This window comes from Macaca thibetana, chromosome 1 (genome assembly GCF_024542745.1).
Source record: "Macaca thibetana thibetana isolate TM-01 chromosome 1, ASM2454274v1, whole genome shotgun sequence".
Lineage (NCBI taxonomy): Eukaryota > Metazoa > Chordata > Mammalia > Primates > Cercopithecidae > Macaca > Macaca thibetana.
Genome location: NC_065578.1, coordinates 91,996,719 through 92,022,382, shown reverse-complemented (window position 1 = coordinate 92,022,382; position 25,664 = coordinate 91,996,719). Strand labels below are relative to the sequence as shown.

Sequence of the window (25,664 nt, the reverse complement as noted above, 5' to 3'; positions counted from 1 at the left end):
TCTATGAGATCAGCTTTTTTAGATTCCACATATGAGTGAGATCATGTGGTATTTGTCTTTCTGTGTCTGGCTCATTTCACTTAACATAATATCTTCCAGGTTCATCCATGTTGTCACAAATGACAATTTCATTTTTTTAAATGGCTGAATAGTGTTATTTTTATACATTTAGGGGATCCAAGTGCATTTTGTTACATGGATATGTTTCCTAGTAGTGGAGTCTGGGGCTTTTAGTGTAACCATCAGCTGAATAGTATACATTGTATCCATGAGTTAATTTCTCATTCCTCACCCCTTCTCACCCTCTTACCTTTCTGAGTCTCCAGTGTCTATTATTCTATGCTCTATGTCCATGTGTATACATTATTTATTTCTTATTTATAAGTGACAGTATGCAATATTTGACTTTCTGAGTTATTTTACTTAAGATAATATCCTCGGCCGGGCGCGGTGGCTCAAGCCTGTAATCCCAGCACTTTGGGAGGCCGAGGCGGGTGGATCACGAGGTCAGGAGATCGAGACCATCCTGGCTAACATGGTGAAACCCCGTCTCTACTAAAAATACAAAAAACTAGCCGGGCGTGGTGGCGGGCGCCTGTAGTCCCAGCTACTCGGAGAATGGCGTGAACCTGGGAGGCGGAGCTTGCGGAGCTTGCAGTGAGCCGAGATCGCGCCACTGCACTCCAGCCTGGGTGACACAGCGCGAGACTCCGTCTCAAAAAAAAAAAAAAAAAAAAAAGATAATATCCTCTAGTTTTATCCATGTTGCTGCAGAAGACATAATTTCATTCTTTTTAATGGCTGAGTAATATTTCATGGTGTATATACACACCATTTTTTTGTATTCAGTCATCCATCAGTGGATACTTGGGTTGATTCCATATCTTTGCTATTGTGAATAAATCTACGAGAAATGTATGAGTACAGGTATCTTTGATATAATGATTTTTCCTTTGGGTAGATACCCAGTAGTAGGATTGCTGGATTGAATGGCAGTTCTGTTTTTAGTTCTTTGAGAAATCTCCATACCATTTGTCATACAGGTTGTACTAATTTCCATTCCCACCAGTAGTGTATATGTGTCCTCTTTTTTCCACATCCTCACCAATATCTGTTATTTTCTGACTTTTTAATAGCCATTCTGACTGGTGTGAGATGGTATTGCATTGTGGTTTGAATTTTAATTTATCTGATGATTAGTGATGTTGAGCATTTTTTTTCATATGTTTGTTAGCCATTTGTATGTCTTCTTTTGAAAAACATCTGTTCATGGCCTTTGCTCACTTTTTAATGAAGTGGTTTTTTTTTGTTTGTTTTTGTTTTTGTTTTTGTTTTTCCTGTTGAGTTGTTTGAGTTCCTTGTAGATTCTGGATATTTGTCCTTTGTCTTATGTATAGTTTGCAAATATTTTCTCCCATTCTGTAGGTTGTCTTTTCACTCTGTTGATTATTCCTTTTGCTGTGCAGAAGCTTTGTAGTTTAATTAAGTCCCATTTGTCTATTTTTGTTTTTGTTGCATTTACTTTCGAGGTCTTAGTCATGAATTCTTTGCCTAGGCCAATCAGCAGATAGGTTCTTCCCAGGTTTTCTTCTACACTTTTAAAAATTTCGGGTCTTACGTTTAAGTCTTTAATCCATATTTTCTTCCTTCTCTTTAATCCATCTTGAGTTAATTTTGTAAATGATGAGAGATATGAATCCAATTTCATTCTTCTTGATATGGCTAATTTTCCCAGCAACATTTATTGAATAGGGTGTCCTTTTCTCAGTGTATGTTTCTATCAACTTTGTTGAAGATCTGGAGGCTGTAGGTATGTGCATTTATTTCTGGTTTTCTGTTCTGTTTCATTGATCTGTGTGTCTGTTTTTAAACCAGTACCATGCTGTTTTGGTTACGATAGCCTTATAGTATAATTTGAAGTTAAGTAATGCAATACCTCCAGTATTGTTCTTTCTACCTAGGATTGCGTTGGCTGTTTTGGGTCTTTTTTGGTCTCATACGAATTTTAGTATTTTTTTTTTCTAACTCTGTGAAAACAGACATTGGTATTTTTATAGGAAATACATTGACTCTGTGTAGACTGCTTTGGGCAGTATGGTCATTTTAATGACATTGATGCTTCCAATCCATGAGCATGGAATATTTTTTTCCATTTGTTTGTGTCATCCGCAATGTATTTCATCAGTATTTTGAAGTTTTCCTTGCAAAGATCTTTCACCTCCTTGGTTAACTGTATTCCCAGGTATTTAAATTTTTTTGTAGCTGTTGTCAATGGAATTTACTTCTAGATTTGTATCTCAGCTTGATTGTTATTGGTGTACAGAAATGTTACTGATTTTGTGCATTGATTTTCTGAAACTTTAATGAATTATTTTATCAAATCTAAGAGCCTTTTGGAGGGATCTCTAGGCTTTTCTAGGTATAAGATTGTAACATCAGCAAACAGATAATTTGAGTTCCTCTTTTCCAGTTTGAATATCTTTATTTCTTTCTCTTTCCTGGTTGCTCTGGCTAAGACTGTTAGTACTATTTTGAGTAAGAGTGGTGAAAGTAAGCATCCTTTGTCTTGTTCTAGATCTTAGAGTAGTGCTTTCAACTTTTCCCCAATCATTATGATGTTGACTGTGGGTTTTTTTCATATGGTTTTTGTTATTTTCAGGTATATTCCTTCAATGCCTATGATATGGCTTGGATCTTCCTTCTAGATTTCATGTTGAGATGTAATCCTCATTATTGGAGGTGGTTCCTGGTGGGATGTGTTTGGATCATGGGGGCAAAGACCTTATGGCTTGGTGCTGTCCTCATATGAGTGAGTCCTTGTGAAATCAGGTTATTTAAGACTGTGTGGCAACCCCCACCCCTACTCTCTCTTGCTCCCACTCTCACTGTGTGATGTGCCTGCTCCTGCTTCGTCTTCCTCCGTGAGTAAAAGCCTTCCCAGAAATAAATGCCAGTGCCATGCTTCCTGTACAGCTTGCAAAACCATGAGCCAGTTAAACCTCTTTTCTTTATAAATTACCCAGCCTCAGGTATTTCTTTATAACAATGCAAGGAGAACCTAGATTTTTTAGGTGTTTTTTGTTTGTTTGTTTGCTTGTTTGAAACAGGATCTCACTCTGTCACCTAGGCTGAAGTACAGTGGCACAGTCGTGGCTCACTGTAGCCTCAACCTCCCAGGTTCAAGTGATCCTCCTGCTTTAGCCTCCTGAGTAACTGGGACTACAAGCACAGACCACCATGCCTCACTAATTTTTGAATTTTTTGTAGAGATGGGTTTTCACCATGTTACCCAGGCTGGCCTTGAACTCCTGGGGTCAAGCGATCCACCTGCCTTGGCCTCTCAAAGTGCTGGGATTACAGGCATGAGCTGATGTACCTGGCCTATGTTTGGTTTTTGTTTGGTTGGGGTTTTTTTGTTTTTAATCATGAAGAGATGCTAAATTTTATCAAGTGCTTTTTCTGCATCTGTTGAGATGATCATACGGTTTTTGTTTTTAGTTCTGTTTTTGTGGCGAATCACAGTTACTGATTTATTTGTGTTGAACAATCTTTGTATTCCTGCAATATAACCCACTTGATTGTGGTATATTATCTTTATGATGTGCTGCTGGATTTGGTTTGCTAGGATCTTGTTGAGGATTTTTGCATCTGTGTTCGTCAGAGATATTGGTCTGTAGTTTTTGTTCTTTTGTGGATCCTTCCCTGATATCAAGGTGATGCTGGTTTCATAGAATGAGTTACGGAGGAGTCCCTCCTCGATGTTTTTTGGAAGAGTTTCAGGAGAATTGGTACTAATTCTTCATTGTATGTATGGTAGAATTTGACTGTGAATTCATCTGATCCTGGGCTTCTTGTTCTTGTTGGGAGATTTGTTTTCACTGATTTAATTGCACTACTCATTATTAGTCTTTTTAGGATTTCTAGTCTTTTTAGGATTTCCTAGTTCAGCCTTAGAAAGTTTTATGTTTCCAGGGATTTATCCCTTTCTTCTAGATTTTCTAGTGTGAGTTTAGAGATTTTCATAGTAGTCTGTGTTCTTTCGTATTTCTGTGTTATCAGTTGTAATGTCTCCTTTTTCATTTCCGATCACTTGTTTATTTGAGTCTTCTCTCTTTTCTTGGTTAGTTGAGCAGTATATTGATTTTGTTTATTTTTTTCAAAGAACCCACTTTTCATTTCTTTGATCCTTAGTATTTTTGTTGTTCTTCTTCTCAATTTCCTTTAGTTCTGCTGTGATCTTTGTTATTTGTATTCTCTTGCTTGCTTTGGGTTCTTGTTTTTCTAGTTCTTGAGGTACGATGCCAGGTTGTTAATTTGTGATCTTTCTGGTTATTTTTTATGTAGGCATATAATGCTGCAAACTTCCCACTTGGTGCTGCTTTTGCTGTATCCCAGAGGTTTTTGTATGTTGTGTCTCCATGGTCATTTGTGTCAAAAAATTTTTAGATTTCTATTTTAATTTTGTTGCTGACCCAAAGATGATTTGGGAGCAGGTTAACTTTTATGTATTTGTATAGTTTTGAGAGTTCTTCTTGGAATAAATTTCTAGTTACATTCCACTGTGGTCCAAGAAGATACTTGATATGATTTTGATTTTTAAAAATTTATTGAGACTTGTTTCATGGGCTAAAATATAGTCTGTCTTAGAGAACATTTCATGTGCTGTTAAGAAGAATGTATATTCTATGGTTGTTGAATAGAAGGTTCTATAAATGTCTATTAGAGTCCAATTTATGTCCAGTGTTTCTTTGTTGATTTCCTGTCTCAGTGATTTTTAATGCTGTCATTGGGATGTTGAAGTCCTTCTCTATTATTGTATTGCTGTCTCTTTTCTTAGATAGTTTTTCTTTGGTTTTCTTTTCTTTTTCTTTTTATTTATTTTTGTTTCCAAGGCACTGTCTCAGGATGTCCTGAGAACATGTGCCCCAGTAGTAGTTGTCTTATGAATCTGGGTACCTCCTATATCAGGTACATATATATTTAGGATTGTTGTATCTTCCTGTTGACTTTGTCCCATTACCATTTTAAAATGACCATGTCTTTTTTCACTGTTGTTGATTTAAAGTCTGTTTTATCTGATATAAATGTAGCTACTCCTGCTTGCTTTTGGTTTCTGTTGGTGTGGAATATCATTTTCCACCCTTTTTCCTTCAGTCTGTGTTAGGTGGGTTTCTTGTAAGCAGCATATTACTGGATCATCCTTTTAATAAGACCTGTAAGTTTTATGCTTTTGTCTGTTTTTATGATGTTGAGTATTGATCTTTTGTTTACATGATTAGAACTCCCTTGTGCATTTCTTGTAAGACTGGTCTAATGGTGATGAATTACCTTAGCATTTGCTTGTCTGGGAAAGACTTTTCCTCCTTCATTTATGAAGCTTATTCTAGCAGGATGAAAAATTCATGGTTGACAGGTTTTTTTTTTTTCTTTAATAAGTCTGAAATGGGATTGTGATTTTTTTTTTCTGGGTTGTAAAGTTTCTGCCAATATGTCCACTGTTAGTCTGATGGGATTTCCTTTATTGGTGATTAGACACCTTTCTCTTGCTGATTTGAAGATTTTTTTTTCCTTCATATTGTCATTAGTCTGCTGACTATATGTGTTGGTGAAGTCCTTCTTGAACTGTATTTTCCTAGAGTTCTCTGAGCATCTTCTATTTGGATGTCTAAATCTCTAGCAAGATTAGGGAGTTTTCCTCAGTTACTTCCTCAGATAGGTTTTCCAAACTTTTTGCCTTTTCTTCTCCCTCAGGAATACCTGTAACTTGTAGGTTTAGACATTTTATATAGCCCCTATACTTCTCAAAGGCTTTGTTCATTTTTGAAAATTATTTTTTCTTTATTTTTGTCTGACTGGACTAATTCAATAGACCTGTCTTTAAGCTCTGAGATTCTTTTTTCTCCTGGGTTTAGTCTGTTAAAGTTTTACCTGCATTTTATAATTTCTTCAATGAATTTTTCTTTTCCAGACTTGATTTTCAGATTTCTTGGTGTTGATTTTCAACTTTCTCTTAGATCTCATCGAACTTCTTGGAAATCAGTATTTTTAATTCTTTATATATGGTATTTCAAAGATTTCATTTTGGTTGTGATCCATTGCTAGAGATTTAATGTGATCTTTTGAGGGCGTCATAACACTGTTTTTATACTTCCAGAATTGTTTGGCTGTTTCCTTCTCGTATGGAGAAACTGCCTTTTTCTTCTTCTTTTGAATTTACTTTCATTTGGATAGGAATTTTTTTCCTCTGAAGGATGTAACTGTAATGTATGTTCTGGGTGCTTCCTTGGCAGAAACTCTGTATGAGTTCTTTGAACATAGATAGCCTTTGTGTGGTGGTTTTCTCAAATGCTAGTTGTAGTAGCAGCGTACTGGGTGCGTGAGCAGTATCACAGCTTCCTGCAGGGCTGGGATGGCGGAAGTCTCAAGAATCTTATCTCATTTCCCAGCACTGTGCACTTGTGTCAGCAGGTTTTCTACTGGATTGTACATTTCAACCTTCAGGAAAGGTGGCGGTGGTCGTGGGTAAGAGCCTGCTGCAACAGAAGCAGATGGGCAGGTGCTTGATCTTTGTTTACTGGGGAAGTTCTCTGTTGCTTCAGGCAATGGGCTGGGCTACGGAATGTACAGTGGCCTGAGCTCTCTGCTCACCCCCTAGCAGGGGACAAGTCAGGGCAGAGATGGAAAGCTAAGCCTTCCCTTGGATTCCCCAATGGCAAGCACAAGCAGCAGCCCTGAGGGGGCGGCAGGGAAGCTCCTGGTAAGTACACTGAGGTCTCTGCAGAGAGGCAGGTAGGTACCCTAGCTCCATAGCCTGGGCAGGCAGGAATGTAATCTCCCTCCCTGTCATGCCCCTGTCCCCATACTCAGAACACTCAAATTGGTCAGACACCACTGTCTTATCTCTAGGCTGCAATGTACCTGAGAGCCTTAAAAGGTGACTGCCCATGGCTTGCTGCCAGAATGTCTTTGTTTTGGAGTCTTCTCCCTCAATTCAGAACACACAGCTTTTTGACTCTTCTTCTTTCCCTTGCAGGAACGCTGCTGCTCTCTATGGAGAGGGGGAGGGGGTCCCACCTTTTGGGCAAGCTTAGATAGGGTGGACTGATTGCCAGTAAGACCACAGTCACCCCTGTCTGCCCCAGAAAGTCTGTCCTCTGATGCACCCATGCCAGTTTCCTGTGGGGTCAGCCATGGCTATGCCTACAGCAGTGGGGGTGGGAAGGAGTCCCCATCTCCATGCCTGGGTCTGAGCACTGAAACCAGGTTGGCCCCCAGGATGAAATCATACTTGAGAAGTTTTGTAGAGCCAAGCACAGTGCCCACATTTTTGCTGGAAACAGCACACTCACTCTTAGTCCATAGGTGGTGAGCTCTTGGGCACAGGAAAGTATGTGTTTTAGTTTTCTTTGTCCCAGTGACCGCTCCCTTGGTGTGCAATACTTGTTCTTCTCTTCAGGGCAGCACTTGCCGAGGAACCCTGCAACTCCCTTGGTCCAGCCATCCCTTTGCTGCTGCCACAATTTGAGCAGATGCCAAGGAATGTCTATGGGGTTTTAGTGATGTGGAGACACAAAGGCTGAGGTTCCCTGGGCAGGACACAGACCCCTGATGGCTGTGCTCCCAGTATAGCACCCTATCGCTGCCTTTCAAGTCTGGGGGCAGAGTGAGCAACCCAGTGCAAGTTGGTAATCTGGTGCAGTGCCCTCAAGAAGTCCCCAGATCACTGCCCACACCAGTGTTTGAGTTTCTGGGGGGTGGAGCTCTCTGACAGTTCAGATACCAGTGGTTTGTCACAGGGGAAAGAGGAGCCCAAACACTCCCACCTACCCTTTTGACTAGATACCAAGTCCCTCGGGGTTCCTAGCAGATCTCTGCCAGCCTCTTGCTTCCGTCCTTTTCTGTGCCCCAGCTGCTTCTCATGAGTTCTCTACTAGCCTCCAGCATTCTCTGCTTGTTAGTCTATTCACGTTTTGGTTATTCACTTGTAACTTTGGTTCTTCTTTCTAAAGAGAACTGGCATTGGACACCTCTAGTCATTCATCTTGAACCCTCTCCCCAAGAATAGTATTTGTGCATACACACCACATTTCCCTTATTCATTTGTCTGTTGATGGATATTTAGGTTGATTCCATATCTTAGCTCTTGTGAGTCGTGTTGCAATAAATGTGGGAGTACAGATAACTCTTCAACATACTGATTTTATTTCTTTTAGAGCCAGCAGTGGGATTGCTGTGTCTGATTTTTTTCATTGTGATAAAATATACACAACTTAAAATTTACCATTTAAGTGTACAGTTCAGTGGCATTAAGTACATTTATAATATTGTGCAGCTGTCTCCACTGTTCATTTCTACAACCTTCTCATTGTCTGAAACAGAAGCTCTGTATCTAGTAACAATAATCTTTTCCCATCTTCCCAGCCCCTGGTAACATCTATTCTACTTTCTGTCTCTATGAATTTGCCTATTCTTGGTAGCTCATATAAGTGGAATCACACAATATTTGTCCTTTTGTGTGTGGCTTATTGCACTAAGCATGATGTTTTTAAAGTCCACCATTGTAACATGTATCAGAATCTCATTCATTTTTATGGCTGATAAAATTCCATAGTGTGTATATACTACGTTTGGTTCATCCAATTGTTTGTTGATGGACATTTGGGTTATTTCTGCCTTTTAGCTATTATGGATAATGTTGCTATGAATATTGTCCTATAAGTATCTGTTTAAGTTCCTGCTCTTAATTGTTTTAAGCATATACCTAGAAGTGGAGTTGCTGAATCATATGTAATTTTATGTTTAATTTTTTGAGGTTGCATCAGACTTTTCTATAGCAACTGTACCACTTTCCATTCCCGCAAGCAGCGTACAAGGGTTCCAGTTTCTTAATATCTTTGCCAACTGTTGTTATTTTCTGTTTTTTGTTTGTTTTTAAGTAATAGCTATCCTAGTAGGTGTAGGGTAGTATCTCATTGTGGTTCAAATCTTTAACTTTAAAATTCTTTCAATGCAAAGACTGTATCAAATAGACATTTAAATAGTTATTTTTTGACCCAGATTTTGTTTACAGTTCCTCTCTTTCTCCTCTTCTCCAAATATAAGTAGCGGCCAATTTAGTCATGGGAAAGATAACTTATTTCTTTATTCTGTAATTTATTGTAAATATATCAGGTTCAATTTGTGTAAGCACTTTGTATTTTCCTTAGTCCTATATGTGGTAATCTTATAATGGAATGAACTTATTCATATATTTATTTGAAAACTAATGTGCAAAGTATTGTCTTAAGTGCAGAGGATACAATAATAGTAAACAAGAAAAATGAAAACTGCTATTACATGAAGTGTTCTAGTTGGGGAGACACATTAAACAAATGCAATTTCAGGTGGTAATAAGGTGATGATAAATAAAAATAAAGCAGAGGAGAGGTGGTTTGTGCAGGTGCTACTGTAGGTAAGCTAGTTTTGGAGAGCTTCCCTGAGGAGCTAACATTTGACCAGAGTCTCAGTGATGTGAAGATGGAAACTATTTGAAGATCTGGGAAGAAACATTCCAGATAGAACAGACACCTAGTAGAAAGGCCTTTATCAAGGAATAAGTTTGTGGTTTTCGCGGAACAGTAAAATGTGTATTTATAAACCCTAGGGAAACCACCTAAAATTTTAAAAAAATATATATATATAAAATTAGGTAGCAAATAACAGAGATAAAATTGAGTAATTTAAGAAATTATTTGATCAGACAGGAAAAAGAAAAAAGGAACAACAAGTAAGTGGATCCAATAGAAAACTCGGAAGATTATAGATTTTATTCCAACTATCTCAGTAATTATATTAAATGTAAGTATTTTAAATATACCAATTATAAGATTGGATAAAAAGTCAAAGCATATCTACAAGAAACTTGCTTTAAATACAAAGATCTTGGTAGATTAAAAGTAGAAGAATGCACTGGTAATGAATAACCAGAGAAGTAAATTAAGAAAAAAAAGTCCATTCACAGTAGCTTCCAAAAGAATAAAATGCACAAGAATAAATTTAACCAAGAAGGTAAAGACTTGTACTCTGAAAACTGAAATAATGTTTACTCATCTGTCAAAATAAAGAAGACATAAATAAATGAAAATATATCTCATATTTGTATATTGGAAGTCTTAAGATGTCACTACTACCCAAAATCACCTACAGATTCAATCCTATCAAACCTATCAAAATTCCCATGGACTTTTGCAGAAATGCAAAAGCTGATCTTAAAATTCACATGAAATTGCAAGTGGCCTTGAATAGCCAAACAATCTTGTAAAAAAAGAACAAAGTTGGAGGACTCATACTTTCTGATTTGAAAATTTAATACAAAGGTAGGGTAGTCAAAGTAGTACTGGCATAAGGATAGACACATGGATTAATGGAATAGACTTGAGAGTCCAGAAATAAACCCATATATCTATGACCAGTTGGTTTTCCACAAGGATGCTAAGAACGTTCAATGAGGAACGAATAGTCTCTTCAACAAATGATGCTGGGAATACTGGATATTCTCCTGCTAAAGAATGAAATTAGACTCCTAAGACATAACTGTATACAAAAATTAACTAAAAATATTCTGTAGATTTTACAGTTTTGTTCTGTTTTAGGCAGGGTCTTTCTCTGTCACCAGGCTGGAGTGTAACAGCACAATCAGCTCACGGCAGCCTTAACCTCCAGGGCTCAAATGATCCTCTCACCTCAGCCTCCCAAGTAGCTGGGACTACAGGCACATGCCACCATGTCCAGCTAATTTTCATATTTTTTAATAGAGATGGGGTTTTTGCCATGTTGCCCAGGCTGGCCTCAAGCTGAACTCAAGTGATCTGCCTGCCTCAGCCTCTCAAAGTGCTGAGATTACAAGCATGAGTCACTGTGCCCAGCCAACTTTATGATTTAAAAATAACATTTTTATGTTTTTAAAGCCATAAAACCCTGAGAAGAATACGTAGAGATAAATCTTTATGACCTTGGATTTGTCAGTGTTTTTAGATATTGGTTCTTAGGCACCAAAGACATGAGTAACAAAAGAGAAGATAAATTGGACTTCATCTAAATGAAAACTTTTTGTGCATCAAAAGAGATTATTAAGAAAGTGAAAAGGCAGCCTGTAGAATGGTAGAAAATATTTGCAAGTTTTGTAGCTGATAAGGATCTGCCATCCAAAATATATCATGAACTCTTACAACTCAACAACAAAAAGACAACCCAGTTATAAAATAGGCAAAAGACTTGAGTGGACTTTTCTCCAAAGAAGATATGCAGATGGCCAAAAAACAAATGAAAAGCTGCTGAACATCATTTTTCATGAGGGAAATGCAGAGCAAAACCATGATGAGGTGCCTCTTCACATCCTTTATAATGGATGGCTATAATTTTTTAAAAAACGTGTTGGCAATGAGGTGGAAAAGTTGAAACCCTCATACATTTTTTTCGTAGGAATATAAAATGAAATATAAAGCTGCTGTGGAAAACTGTTTGGCAGTTCCTCAAAAAAGTTAAGCATAGATTCATTTCATAGGTATGTGCCCCAAATAAGAGAATGCTTGTACTCAAACAAGTATGTGTATACATGTTTGTAGCAGCAGCATTCACAGAAAAGTGGACCAACCCAAAAGTCCCTCAATGAGTGAACGGATAAACAAATTGTCGTATACACACAATGGAATATTATTCAGCCATAAAAAGGAATGAAGTACTAATATATGGTATAAAGTAGATGAACTTCCAAAACCTTAAGCTAAGTGAAAAAAGCCAGACCCCAAATACCACATATTATATGATTCCATTTATAGGAAATATCTAGAATAGATAAATCTAAAGAGAATAGAACACAGATTAGTGGTTTCCAGAAGGTGGTGGTTGGGGGGAGGGGAAGGATAAGAAACTGCTTAATAGGTAAGGGGTTTTACTTTAGAATGATTGGAACTAGATATGGATGGTCATACAACATTCTTAATGTACCATAAGACACTGAATTGTTCACTTCATTTTAAAAATTATTTTATTTTATTTTATTTTTAACAGGTCTTTACCAAGACCAGTTTTATTTAAAATACACTTGGAATAGATGACTATTAATCTAAGCATTTTCCTATCACTTTTAAAATTTTATACTATGTACTTTGTATTACATAGTACAGTACTTAGTTTCAGGAAAAGACATGTAAAATTTGCCATTTTAACCACCTTAAAGTGTACCATTCAGTGACATTTATTATAGTATATTTACAACGTTGTGCAACCATCACCACTAATTTATCAAAATTTAAAAAAAATTTTCAGCCAGATTTAGCAGTGAGGGGCTATATACCAACTTTAATGACACTAAGGTTAATAAGTTCTGATAACCCACTACCATCGGACCAGCCGTAATTCATCCTATTTTCATCATCCTAAAAGGAATCCCCATGCGCATTAAGCGGTCACTCCCTCTTCACCCATCTCCCTAGTTCCTGATAACTACTAATTGGCTTTGTCACTATAGATTTGCCTATTTTGGGTATTTCATATAAATGGAATCATGTGGCTGGCTTCTTCCACTTAGCATGTTTTTAGGGTTCACTCACATTTATTCAGTATGTATCGGTGCCTCATTCCTTTTTATGGCTGAATATTCCATTATATGGATGTATTTTACTTATCCATTCATCAGCTGATAGACATTTGGTTGTCTCTACCTTTTGGCTTTTGTAAGTAGTGCTTCTATGAATACTTGTATACAGGTTTTTGTTTGAATACCTATTTCTAGTTCTTTTGGGTGATATAGACTAGATGATGAATCAACTAAAAACGTGGTAGCAGCTCTACCTCTTTAGCTTTTGTGGGCCTCATTTCACTTTACAGAAGGTAGCATATGTATAACTTAGTGATTCTCAAACAGTATGCACAAAAATCACCTGGGAAGCCTTTTTAAAGACACAGATTGCTGAGTCTAGTGTCCAAAGAGTCCAATTCAGTAGGTCTGGAACCTAGGGATTTTTATTTTTTAAACGAACACTGATTCTGATGTAGGCGGTCTTCCCACACTTGAGGAACTTTGGTAACTGACTGCTCTTTCTCAATGGAAATCAAAGAGGCAAAGGGCACTAAAAAAAGTAAAATGTCGCTTTCCTAATTATCAACTTTCAAAAAACCCTGAAACTTGGACGATAGATATTATGGTACAATATATTTGCTAGGGGAAAAACTGTCTATAGTAGCACCACCTTCTTCCTTTGAATGGGAAAAGTATGACCAAGAAGCAACATAAAGTATTAGCAGCAAAATACTCTTGAACCAGCTATCATCCCTAAGACTCCCACTATAAACATGTTAGCAACAGTGATAAACGCTGCCTTACAGCAACTTTTGGCTGTAAAAATCTAGTCAATTCAGTCTACTTTTTGATATTTGGTTTTTAATAGTCTTGTTCAAGTAAGAAACTAGCTGCTAGTTGGACTGAACCTGTTCTGAAAAGACATGGAAGATTCATTATAAGCACACAATTGCTTAATGTGAGACTTACTGAAAAATAAAAATCACATTAACGCCCAGCTTAAGGCTTCATTTCCTAAAAAGCTGACGTGATTTATTTTTAGAACCAACCACCTGAAAGGTGATTCTGATTTGAAGTAGTCTAACTGATGTTAGACCTTAAAAACACAAGACTGTCTTGAGTATTAACTATCTTTAATTAATCGGATTTTATAGAAGCTCAAAACACCCAAATATTTGTCCTTTATGTGAATAAACAAAAGCCCTGTGAATTACAATATGCAGAACACTATATAAAAGAATTCCCATAAAAATTACATTGGGATATTTTCATCAGTGGAGCAACTGCTGTAGCTTTCTCTGAATTGGACAGCATTTGTCTGAATGCACATTCTTCTTTGTGATAATCCAAACTTAGTGTAAGTACAGATCACAGAAGAAATTAAAGTTTTCATCTTCAGTGAAATGACTTTGGAAATAACATACATTTCCATGACACCAATACTACAGTTTTCGGAGTCACAGTAAGATACACAGAATTACATCTGTAATTAATAAGAATGCCAACATGTCAAGCAGTAATTTGTTACATGGCAAACAATCAAGAAAGCAACCATCAAACAAAAGAGACCCATAGCTTCAGACAAGGCAAATCCCAGGATAGCATATGAGAACAGCTGCTGCTTCAGTGAAGGGTTTCTGGCACAACCAATGATGAGGCTGCCAAAGACTGTTCCAATACCCGCACCAGAACCAGCCACTCCTACTGTTGCAGCACCTGCACCAGTAAATTCGGCAGCAGTATCAATGTCTCTGCTGATTACACTGGTCTGAAACTCCCTTTGGATTAGCTGAGACACACCATTCTGGGCCCCATTAAATACCGTAGAGCCCTCTCCAGTCCTAGCCTCTGGTCGAGATAACACTGATGCAGAAATTGGTCTGTATGCAACTCTGGATCCAGCTCGGATCAGAGCGGGAGTGCAGGCGAGCTTGGCGCAGGCGAACATCTTACACTCTTCGGGACCACGCGACTGGAGATATTGGGTGACAGGCGACGTGGGCTCCTCTCCTGCTTCCTCTCTTCCCGTGAGGTGGCGGAGGCACCGGCGGTGGCAGAGGTCGAAGTAATGGGACTCTATTTTTTTATTTTTATTTATTTTTGAGACAGAGTCTCACTCTGTCACCCAGGATGGAGTGCAGTGGTGCGATCTCTGCTCACTGCAAGCTCCACCTCTTGGGTTCATGCCATTCTCCTGCCTCAGCCTCCCAAGTAGCTGGGACTACAGGCGACCACAACCACACCTGGCTAATTTTTTTTTTTTTTTTTTTTTTTTTGTATTTTTAGTAGAGACGGGGTTTCACCATGTTAGTCAGGATGGTCTAGATCTCCTGACCTCATAATCCGCCCGCCTCAGCCTCCCAAAGTGCTGGGATTACAGGCGTGAGCCACCACGCCCGGCCACTTTAAAATGGTTATTTGAGGCCAGGCATGGTGGCTCATGCCTGTAATTCCAGCACTCTGGAAGGCTGAGATGGGCGGATCACTTGAGGCCAGGAGTTTGAGACCAGCTTGGCCAACATGGTGAAACCCCATCTCTACTAAAAATACAAAACTTAGCTGGGCATGGTGGTGCACACCTGTAATCCCAGCTACTTGGGAGGCTGAGGCATGAGAATCTCTTGAACCTGGGAGGTGAAGTTTGCAGTGAGCTGAGATTGTGCCACTGCACTCCAGCCTGGGCGACAGGGAGAAATTCTATACCCCCTGTCCCCCACAAAAAAGGTTATTTGACCCCCTGCCTCTCCTCCATGCACCCTTCCTGCCCCCTTCAGCTTCCCTCTTGCTAGGTGACCAGGAAGGAAGAAGCAATTTAGTCAGGATGGCTAAAGGTGACCCCAAGAAACCGGAGGAAAAGGTGTCTGTTTATGTCTTCTTTTTGCAGACATGCAGAGAAGAACATAAGAAAAACCCAGAGGTCTCTGTCAGTTTTGCAGAATTTTCCAACAAGTGCTCTGAGAGGTGGAAGATAATGTCTGGCAAAGAGAACCCTACATGTGATGAAATGACAAAGGCAGATAAAGTATGCTATGCTTGGAAGATGAAGGATTGTGAACCAGTTAAGTGAGGCAAGGACCTTCATGTCTCCAAAAGGCCACCGTCTGGATTCTTCCTGTACTGTTCAGAATTTCACCCCAAGATCAAATCCATAAACCCTGGCATCTTTATTAGAGAGATGTAGCAAAAAAACTGGGTGAGATGTGGGATAACTTAAGTGTCAGTGAAAAGCAGCCTTGCATCACTAAGGTAGTGAAGCTGAGGGAGAAATACGAGAAGGGTGTTGCTGACTTTTAAGTCTAACAGCAAGTCTGGTGCAAAGGGTCCTGCTAAAGTTCCCTGTAAGTTCCCTGGAAAAACGTGGAAGAAGAAGTCAAAGAAGATGTGAAGAAGAAGAGGAGGAGGAGGAAGAGGAAGAAGAAGGTGATGATGAATAAAAAACTGTTTATCTGTCTCCTTGCGAATACCTTAGAAAGTAGGGTAATTGACACATCTGTTGTTTGAGAAATGTCTGTTGCCCTCATTAGGTTTAATTACAGAATTCGATCACAATCATATTATAGTCTCTCAGAGTGCTCTAAAAATTGACAGTGGTTTACCTGAAGTGGTCATATGTGTCTGGAACACTCTGAAATTGTATCAAAGTTGTACATATTTCCAAACATTCCAAAAATGAAAAGATAATCTCATATTTTCCTCACTCTATGCACTTTGCCGTTGGTGTGACAAAGCATTTAAAGATATTTCTGGCATTTTAAAAAACATTTGTAAGGTGGTATTAACTATATGGTTATTGGCTAGAAATCCTGTTATCAACTGTACATATATATAGTTTATGAAAAGAACGAAACAACCAAGACAAACTCTTGGTGCTTGTTTCTTGGCACTGAGCCTGTGGGGGACAACGCCTTTTGGAGGGGTCGTAGTGCACTGTGAGGCTAGTCCTGTTTCCCCTGCAATGTTCATCCATTTAGCTTCAGCTTGTCTTGTTTCTACATACGGTAATGTAACACTCTGCTACCATTCTTAGCTGTGGACAAAGAGGGGTCAGCTGGCCTGAGCAGTGTTTGGATTTTTTTAGTTAAGTGCATTGTCTAAACTTTCTGAACAAGCTGTAGAACGATTGTCAGCAAACTAAAGAGCCAGTGCATCAATGAAAGTTCAAGAAAGAACCTTCTGTACTTAAATGTGATTTTCAGTGTTCTGGGTTTTTTTTGTATGTTTAGAATGTTGAAATGTTTTTGAAGTGAAATAGTATTAAAATGATTTTAGAATTTTGCTTCAATAAATTGTTTTTAAAAAGACTAAATAAATGATAATATAAAGCTCAAAGAAACATAACACATTTGAGTGATTGCGGTAGAAGATGAGTTTATGGGGGAACATGTAAAGTCTCAGTGCTAGAACCCATTGGTGAGGGTCAGGGTAGAACCAGCAACAAGTGATCTGCTTTGCAGGAGGAGCCTGGGAGGATTAGGAGATTCACTCAGGGCTGGGGTTGGGCAAGTCTTGATCAGAGTTGTGGTTGCCTTGAGACTTATAAAGGAGAATGCAATGTGAAGTGAAGCAGAGCAGGTTGGGTGGCAGCAAGAGAAGTGAGTTGCAACAGATTATCAGATCAATGGCCTATAGCCCAAAGGCAAGGGGATTAAGACGTAAGAGACATTAATTTGGAATATCAGTGTTTACTGATATTCCAGTAATGGGAGAACAGCTTGGACAAGGATGAATATGGGGGCTATTACCCACAGCTAAGATTTGATATGATTTGGGGATGTGATGTTTGGATAGGATAGCTCAATTTAATGTGTCAGAGTAGAGCAGACATAAGGTCTTCATGTCCCTCTACTTAGAAATAAGGTTGGTCGCAAAATATCAGTGAATCTGAGCCTGTAGGTAGGGGCGAAGGAGTCTCAGTTACAAAAATTAGAAATTACAGAGGCCAAAGTAGGTTGCTGTGTAGCTATTGGAAACATGTAGAGCTTGATAGCTAATGATAGTGACTTTCCCCCACAGTCAGTTTCTAGGAGTGAAAGATCAAGATGGTCTGCCTGTAATTATTGGACATAATATTTTAATTACAACTGGAAAAAAATTAAAAGGATGAAAAAGATAAAATATGGAAATCTAAGCAAAAGAAAGCCTGGAGTGTCTGCATGAAGATCATAGACAAGGTAGACTTCAGAACAAGGAATAACACCAAGAGTAAAGGGGACTATCTATAATGATAGTTCACCAAGAAGACATTACAATCTTAAATAAGATTGTTATGGAGTGTGTTTAGGAGTGTGTGTCACCTAAGGTGTGTATGCTAGCAGGAACATTAACCTGAACTGATAGAACTGAAAGGTAGAGTGAACAAGTTCAAATCTTTGACGTCCCTGTCTCAGTAATTGATGAAGCAAGTAGGTAGCAGAAGACCTGAACAGTACTGTCATCCAGCCTGCCCTGATAGGTATTTATGGAACACTCTACCTCATAACAGCAGAAGACATATTCTTTTCAAGCATACATGGAAGATTTATGAAGATAGAACATATTCTGGGCCTTAAAAGAAACTATCAAATTTGAAATAATAGAAATCATACAAAGGATCTTCTCTGACTCTAACAGCATTCAACTAGGAATTAATAATAGGTATCTGGAAAATCCCCTAATATTTGGAAATTAAACAATACGTTTTTACCCATGGGTCAAAGAGGAAGTCTAAAAGGAAATTAGAACATACTTTAATTAAGTAAAAATGAAGACACAATATCTAAAAATTTGTGGGACCCATCTAATGCAGTGCTTAGTAGAAAATGTGTTAAGTGCTTATAATATTAAGTGGAAAATGTATTAAGTGCTTATTAGGCAAGTCAGTAAGTTTCAAACCAATAATCTAAGCTTCCGCCTTAAGAAACTAGACATATAAAGCAGATTCAAGCTAACCAAGCAGAATGGACAAATAATAAAAAGAGCAGAAATCAGTTAAATTGAAAACAAAAGTAGAGAAAATTTGTGAAACCAAAAGCTGGTTTCTTGAAATGATCAGTAAAGTTGACAAATCTCTGTCCAGACTGATGAAAGAAACAACCAATGTCAGGAATGACATTAACTTTTTACAGGTGTGGCCTAGTTGTCTTATTTCATATTCTAGATTTGTCGAATTCCTTCCTCATGGTGTCATTGTATTTCTTATAAACTACACTCAGACGTTTAGATTACAGATGATGTTGTAAACTTCTTTTTGCTTTAAATCAGGAAGGCACATGATATAAATTGTGCCCACTATTAGTGATGCTGAGTTTGGTTTCCGTGCTAGGTTTGGTTATCTCAAGACTCTTTCCCTCGTAAAAGCTATGATTTCATGTTTGCCACTATTAAGTGATATGTTTGAAATATTTTTTACTAGGTAACTATCTTGTTCTCCATCCACCTTTTACCGAATGCTTTTACCCTCCATGGATGATCCTTATGGAATCAGTTATTACATTAGGTTTCTAAAATGGTGATTTTCATATTCTCTCATTTTTCTACATTTATTAGCTATAAACAAGAACCTTTCTCTTTTTTTGCTTTTAATATCTCTGGCTCCCTCTGACTCACTATAAACTCTTTTATGTTACTCCAGATTTATTGACTTTTGTTCAATATTTCATATAATTCTTAATAGTTTCAATGCTATTGGTGCAGTGATATGCTGTATAGTTATCTTACGATAGTATATTAAACTTCGGAGCAGCAGTTTTTAAAAGCTAAAGTTTATTTTTAACTAATTTTGAGTATTGGCTTTGTTTAACAAGTGTTTCTGCAGTTCCAGTTATAGAATGATTGTCTTTAGTAGGTCACTGCTTCCATTTTACGCTGGCACTTGATAGTTGGAACCTACTATTGTTAGTTTTCAAAAATCATTGAAGGCCAGGCACAGTGACTCATGCCTGTAACCATAGCACTTTGGGAGACAAGACGGGAGGATTGCTTGAGACCAGAAGTTCAAGACTAGTGACATAGCAGGACCCTGTCTCTACAAGAAATAAAAAAAATTAGCCAAGCATGGTGGGACATGCCTATAAGTCCTAGCTACTGGGGAAGCTGAAGTGGGAGGCTCGCTTGAGTGATCATTGATGTGCCACTGCACTCCAGATTGGGTGACAGAGCAAGACCCTATCTCTTAAAAAAAAAAAAAAATTGAGTTAATTTATTATTGAATTTGTATTTAGTGCACTAAATAAATTAAGTAAATAAGTTAAGCATAAGATCAAACTGAGCATATAGATTAAACTGTCTAAGTATTTTACATGCTCCAATGAGTTTTTGCAAGAAGCCCCTAGACATAGAAATCCTCTAGTGATATTTCATACAGTTGCACATCTGACTCTTCCTAATGTGGGGTGTAACAAATGTGTTTATGTTGGACAACTTTTCCTGATTAGACCAACTGTCTGAGTCTAGCTTAATCCCTTTAAAAGCTTTGTGACTCACCTATGACTGCCTGTCATTCAGGTATTTTTATTATGCAGTTTTATCCAGCTGTTCTTGGTCTTACCATTCAGGTATTTTTATTTTGCTGTTTAGTTCAGCATAAATAAGGAGGAATTTGAGTTAAAAGCTGCTGAATGCTGAAATGACTGCCGTTTGAAGTTATTGGGACCTTCATACTAAGAAGTACTTAGTGGAAGACTAGACAGGATTTCTTCTCATCTTCCCTCCCTTTTCTGTAATTCTAGAGAGAACATCAAAGAATTATGTAGGCTTTTTAAGAACCAAAGATTTGATATGAGGAATATAAACTCATCTTACCTGGATTAAACACATGAGTAAATGTTAATAAAATAAAAACTACCTGTTTATCAGTGAAGTTGTGAATTCTTCTATATAATGTATTTTAGAAAATGTTTGTTCAGCAGCATTTAGGAATTACCCACACCTGATATACCTGGTGGGTTTGTTTTTCTTTTTTTTTCTTTTTAAAAAATTTATTGATTTTTTTATTATACTTTAAGTTCTAGGGTACATGTGTACAACGTGCAAGTTTGTTACGTATGTATACATGTGCCATGTTAGTGTGCTGCACCCATTAGCTCATCATTTACATTAGGCATTTCTCCTAATGCCATCCCTCCCCCGTCCCCCTACCCCACGACAGGCCCCAGTGTGTGATGTTCCCCTTCCTGTGTCCAAGTGTTCTCATTGTTCAATTCCCACCTATGAGCGAGAACATGCAGTGTTTGGTTTTCTGTTCTTGCGATAGTTTGCTGAGAATGATGGTTTCCAGCTGCATCCATGTCCCTACAAAGGACATGAACTCATCCCTTTTTATGGCTGCATAGTATTCCATGGTATATATGTGCCACATTTTCTTAATCCAGTCTATCACTGGTGGACATTTGGGTTGGTTCCAAGTCTTTGCTATTGTGAATAGTGCTGCAGTAAACATAAATGTGCATGTGTCTTTATAGCAGCATGATTTATAATCCTTTGGGTATATACCCAGTAATGGGATGGCTGGGTCAAATGGTATTTCTAGTTCTAGATCCTTGAGGAATCGCCACACTGTCTTCCACAATGGTTGAACTAGTTTACAATCCCACCAACAGTGTAAAAGCGTTCCTATTTCTCTACATCCTTTCCAGCAGCTGTTGTTTCCTGACTTTTTAATGATCACCATTCTAACTGGTGTGAGATGCTATCTCATTGCAGTTTTGATTTGCATTTCTCTGATGGCGAGTGATGATGAGCATTTTTTCATGTGTCTGTTGGCTGCATAAATGTCTTCTTTTGGGAAGTGTCTGTTCATATCCTTTGCCCACTTTTTTTTTTTTTTTTTTTTTTTTTGAGACAGAGTCTTGCTCTGTCGCCCAGGCTGGAGTGCAGTGGCTGGATCTCAGCTCATTGCAAGCTCTGCCTCCCGGGTTCACGCCATTCTCCTGCCTCAGCCTCCCGAGTAGCTGGGACTACAGGCGCCTGCCACCTCGCCAGGCTAGTTTTTTTGTATTTTTTAGTAGAGACGGGGTTTCACCGTGTTAGCCAGGATGGTCTCCATCTCCTGACCTCGTTATCCGCCCGTCTCGGCCTCCCAAAGCGCTGAGATTACAGGCTGGAGCCACCGCACCCGGCCATTTGCCCACTTTTTGATGGGGTTGTTTTTTTCTTGTAAATTTATTTGAGTTCTTAGTAGGTTCTGGATATTAGCCCTTTGTCAGATGAGTAGATTGCAAAAATTTTCTCCCATTCTGTAGGTTGCCTGTTCACTCTGATGGTAGTTTCTTTTGCTGTGCAGAAGCTCTTTAATTTAATTAGATCCCATTTGTCAATTTTGGCTTTTGTTGCCATTGCTGTTGGTGTTTTAGACATGAAGTTCTTGCCCATGCCTATGTCCTGAATGGTATTGCCTAGGTTTTCTTCTAGAATTTTTATGGTTTTAGGTCTAACATTTAAGTCTCTAATCCATCTTGAATTAATCTTCATATAAGATGTAAGGAAGGGATCCAGTTTCAGCTTTCTACATATGGCTAGCCAGTTTTCCCAGGGAATCCTTTCCCAATTTCTTGTTTCTCTCAGATTTGTCAAAGATCAGATGGTTATAGATGTATGGTTTTATTTCTGAAGGCCCTGTTCTGTTCCATTGGTCTATATCTCTGTTTTGGTACCAGTACCATGCTGTTTTGGTTACTGTAGCCTTGTAGTATGGTTTGAAGTCAGGTAGTGTGATGCCTCCAGCTTTGTTCTTTTTGCTTAGAATTGTCTTGGCAATGCAGGCTCTTTTTTGGTTCCATATGAACTTTAAAGTAGTTTTTACCAATTCTGTGAAGAAAGTCATTGGTAGTTTAATGAGGATGGCATCGAATCTATAAATTAACTTGGGCAGTATGGCCATTTTTATGATATTGATTCTTCCTATCCATGAGCATGGAATGTTCTTCCATTTGTTTGTGTCCTCTTTTATTTCATTGAGCAGTGGTTTGTGGTTCTCCTTGAAGAGGTCCTTCACATCCTTTGTAGGTTGGATTCCTAGGTATTTTATTCTTTTTGAAGCAATTGTGAATGGGAATTCACTCATGATTTGGCTCTCTGTTTGTCTGTTATTGGTGTATAAGAATGCTTGTGATTTTTGTACATTGATATCCTGAGACTTTGCTGAAGTTATCAACTTAAGGAGATTTTGGGCTGAGACGATAGGGTTTTCTAAATATACAATCATGTCATCTGCAAACAGGGACAATTTGACTTCCTCTTTTCCTGATTGGATACTCTTTATTTCTTTCTCCTGCCTGATTGCCCTGGCCAGAACTTCCAACACTATGTTGAATAGGAGTGATGAGAGAGGGCATCCCTGTCTTGTACCAGTTTTCAAAGGGAATGCGTCCAGTTTTTGCCCATTCTGTATGATATTGTCTGTGGGTTTGTCATAAATAGTTCTTATTATTTTGAGATACGTTCCATCAATACTGAATTTGAAGGGCTGTTGAATTTTGTCAAAGGCCTTTTCTGCATCTATTGAGATAATCGTGGTTTTTTCCATTGGTTCTGTTTATGTGATGGATTATGTTTATTTATTTGCATATGTTGGACCAGCCTTGCATCCCAGGGGTGAAGCCCATTTGATCATGGTGGATAAACTTTTTGATATGCTGCTGGATTCGGTTTGCCAGTATTTTATTGAGGATTTTTGCATTGATGTTCATCAGGGATATTGGTCTAAAATTCTCTTTTTTTGTTGTATCTCTGCCAGGCTTTGGTATCAGGATGATGTTGCCCTCATAAAATGAGTTTGGGAGGATTCTCTCTTTTTCTGTTGATTGGAATAGTTTCAGAAGAAATGGTACCAGCTCCTCCTTGTACCTCTGGTAGAATTCAGCTGTGAATCCATCTGGTCCTGGACTTTTTTTGGTTGGTAGGCTATTAATTATTGCCTCAATTTCAGAGCCTGTTATTTGCCTATTCAGGGATTCAACTACTTCCTGGTTTAGTCTTGGGAGAGTGTATGTGTCCAGGAATTTATCCATTTCTTCTAGATTTTCTAGTTTATTTGCATGGAGGTGTTTATAGTATTCTCTAGAAACGTAGTTTATAGAGAATGGTAGTTTGTATTTCTGTGGGGTCGGTGGTGATATTCCCTTTATCATTTTTTATTGCATCTGTTTGATTCTTCTCTCTTTTCTCCTTTATTAGTCTTGCTAGTTGTCTACCAATTTTGTTGATCTTTTCCAAAAACCAGCTCCTGGATTCATTGATTTTTTTGAAGGGTTTTTTGTGTCTTCTTCAGTTCTGCTGTGATCTTAGTTATTTCCTGCCTTCTGCTAGCTTTTGAATGTGTTTGCTCTTGCTTCTCTAGTTCTTTTAATTGTGATGTTAGGGTGTTGATTTTAGATCTTTCCTGGTTTCTCTTGTGGGGCATTTAGTGCTATAAATTTGCATCTACACACTGCTTTAAATGTGTCCCAGAAAACTTTAAGCCAACAAAGATCAAAAGAGACAAAGAATACCATTACATAATGGTAAAGGGATCAATTCAATAAGAAGAGCTAACTATCCTAAATATATATGTACCCAATACAGGAGCACCCAGATTCATAAAGCAAGTCTGGAGAGACCTACGAAGAGACTTAGACTCCCACACAATAATAATGGTAGACTTTAACACCCCACTGTCAACAGTAGACAGATTAACGAAGACAGAAAGTTAACAAGGATATCCAGGAATTGAACTCAGCTCTGCACCAAGCGGACCTAATAGACATCTACAGAACTCTCCACCCAAAATCAACATAATATACATTCTTCTCAGCACCACATCACACTTATTCCAAAATTGACCACATAGTTGGAAGTAAAGCACTCCTCAGAAAATGTAAAAGAACAGAAATTATAACAAACTGTCTCTCAGACCACAGTGCAGTCAAACTAGAACTCAGGATTAAGAAACTTACTCAAAACCGCTCAACTACATGGAAACTGAACAACCTGCTCCTGAATGACTACTGGGTACATAACGAAAGGAAGGCTGAAATAAAGATGTTCTTTGAAACCAATGAGAACAAAGATACAATGTACAAGAATGTCTGGGTTTGTTTTTCTTTAGGAAAATAGAAGTTAGTTGTTATAGGTCTCTCTAAAAATCCAAGATAGATAGATGACTTTACACATGTAATTTGGTAAATTCTTCAACTTTTGGTCACTATATCTATAAATGTGGACAGAGATTTTTTTCCAGAACTAATTTTGACCTCAGTCTAAAGATAAAATGTTTTATATTAGTATGTGATTGTATTTTCCTTTTAGATAATAAATGAGGGGTTACTTTAGTGGAAATTGTTTTCTTAACATTTTCTTACATCATTAACAACAACAACAAAAAACTTACATTTACACCAATAACCAGGGGTAAATGTCTTTTTAAAGGATGTATGTAATTTCTGGATGTTGAGCACAAATCATATAAAAATTATGTATTTTTCAAAAAAAAATTTTTTTTTTTAAATGGAGTCTCGCTCTGTTGCCCAGGCTGGAGTGCAGTGGCGCAATCTCAGCTCACTGCAACTTCCACGTTTTGGGTTCAAGCAAATCTCCTGCGAACCTTCACCTTTTGGGTTCAAACGAATCTCAGCCTCCTGAGTAGCTGGGACTACACGCATGGGCCACCACGCCCGGCTAATTTTTGTATTTTTAGTAGAGACGGGGTTTCACCGTGTTAGCCAGGATGGCCTTGATCTCCTGACCTCATGATCCACCCGCCCCAGCCTCCTAAAGTGCTGGGATTACAGGTGTGAGCCACCGTGCCTGGCCTATTTTTCAACAATTTTAGTGTAGCAGATATTTAAATAGTACAACCATACTGCTTTGGTTTTTTAAAATCCTGTTTATAGCATGTGGTAGGGAGGATTACAAACATCTTTTTGGGATCATATGCTGAGGGAAAGGAAGATGTAACTTTTTATTTTTTTCTGCTGTGATTTTGTGCTGTAGAAACCTATTCCAGAATACTTGCCTTGCATAACTTTTTTTCAGATGCTTTTGGATATGGTGGTCCAAATGTGCCATCTTCCCACATTGTTACAAATTTTGTTTTTGGAGCAAATTGAAACATTGTATCATTATTTTGTTTTGGGAAAATGGTTCAAGATTG

General features: G+C 38.1%; 2 protein-coding genes across 7 annotated transcripts in view; one reads left to right on the top strand and one right to left on the bottom strand.

The window, feature by feature from the left end:
* Positions 1-25,664, top strand: part of EVI5 (ecotropic viral integration site 5) — a 280,650-nt gene that overhangs the window by 139,947 nt on the left and 115,039 nt on the right. The window lies entirely within an intron of this gene.
* Positions 13,975-14,633, bottom strand: LOC126964152 (ATP synthase F(0) complex subunit C3, mitochondrial-like). Its single transcript, XM_050806960.1, has one exon. The coding sequence runs from the start codon at positions 14,505-14,507 to the stop codon at positions 14,049-14,051; it is 459 nt and encodes a 152-aa protein (XP_050662917.1). The 5' UTR covers positions 14,508-14,633; the 3' UTR covers positions 13,975-14,048.

What these genes read in the sequence shown, in the direction of transcription:
- LOC126964152 (XM_050806960.1), bottom strand. Translation starts at nt 14,507, where the DNA reads ATGTTCGCCTGCGCCAAGCTCGCCTGCACTCCCGCTCTGATCCGAGCT.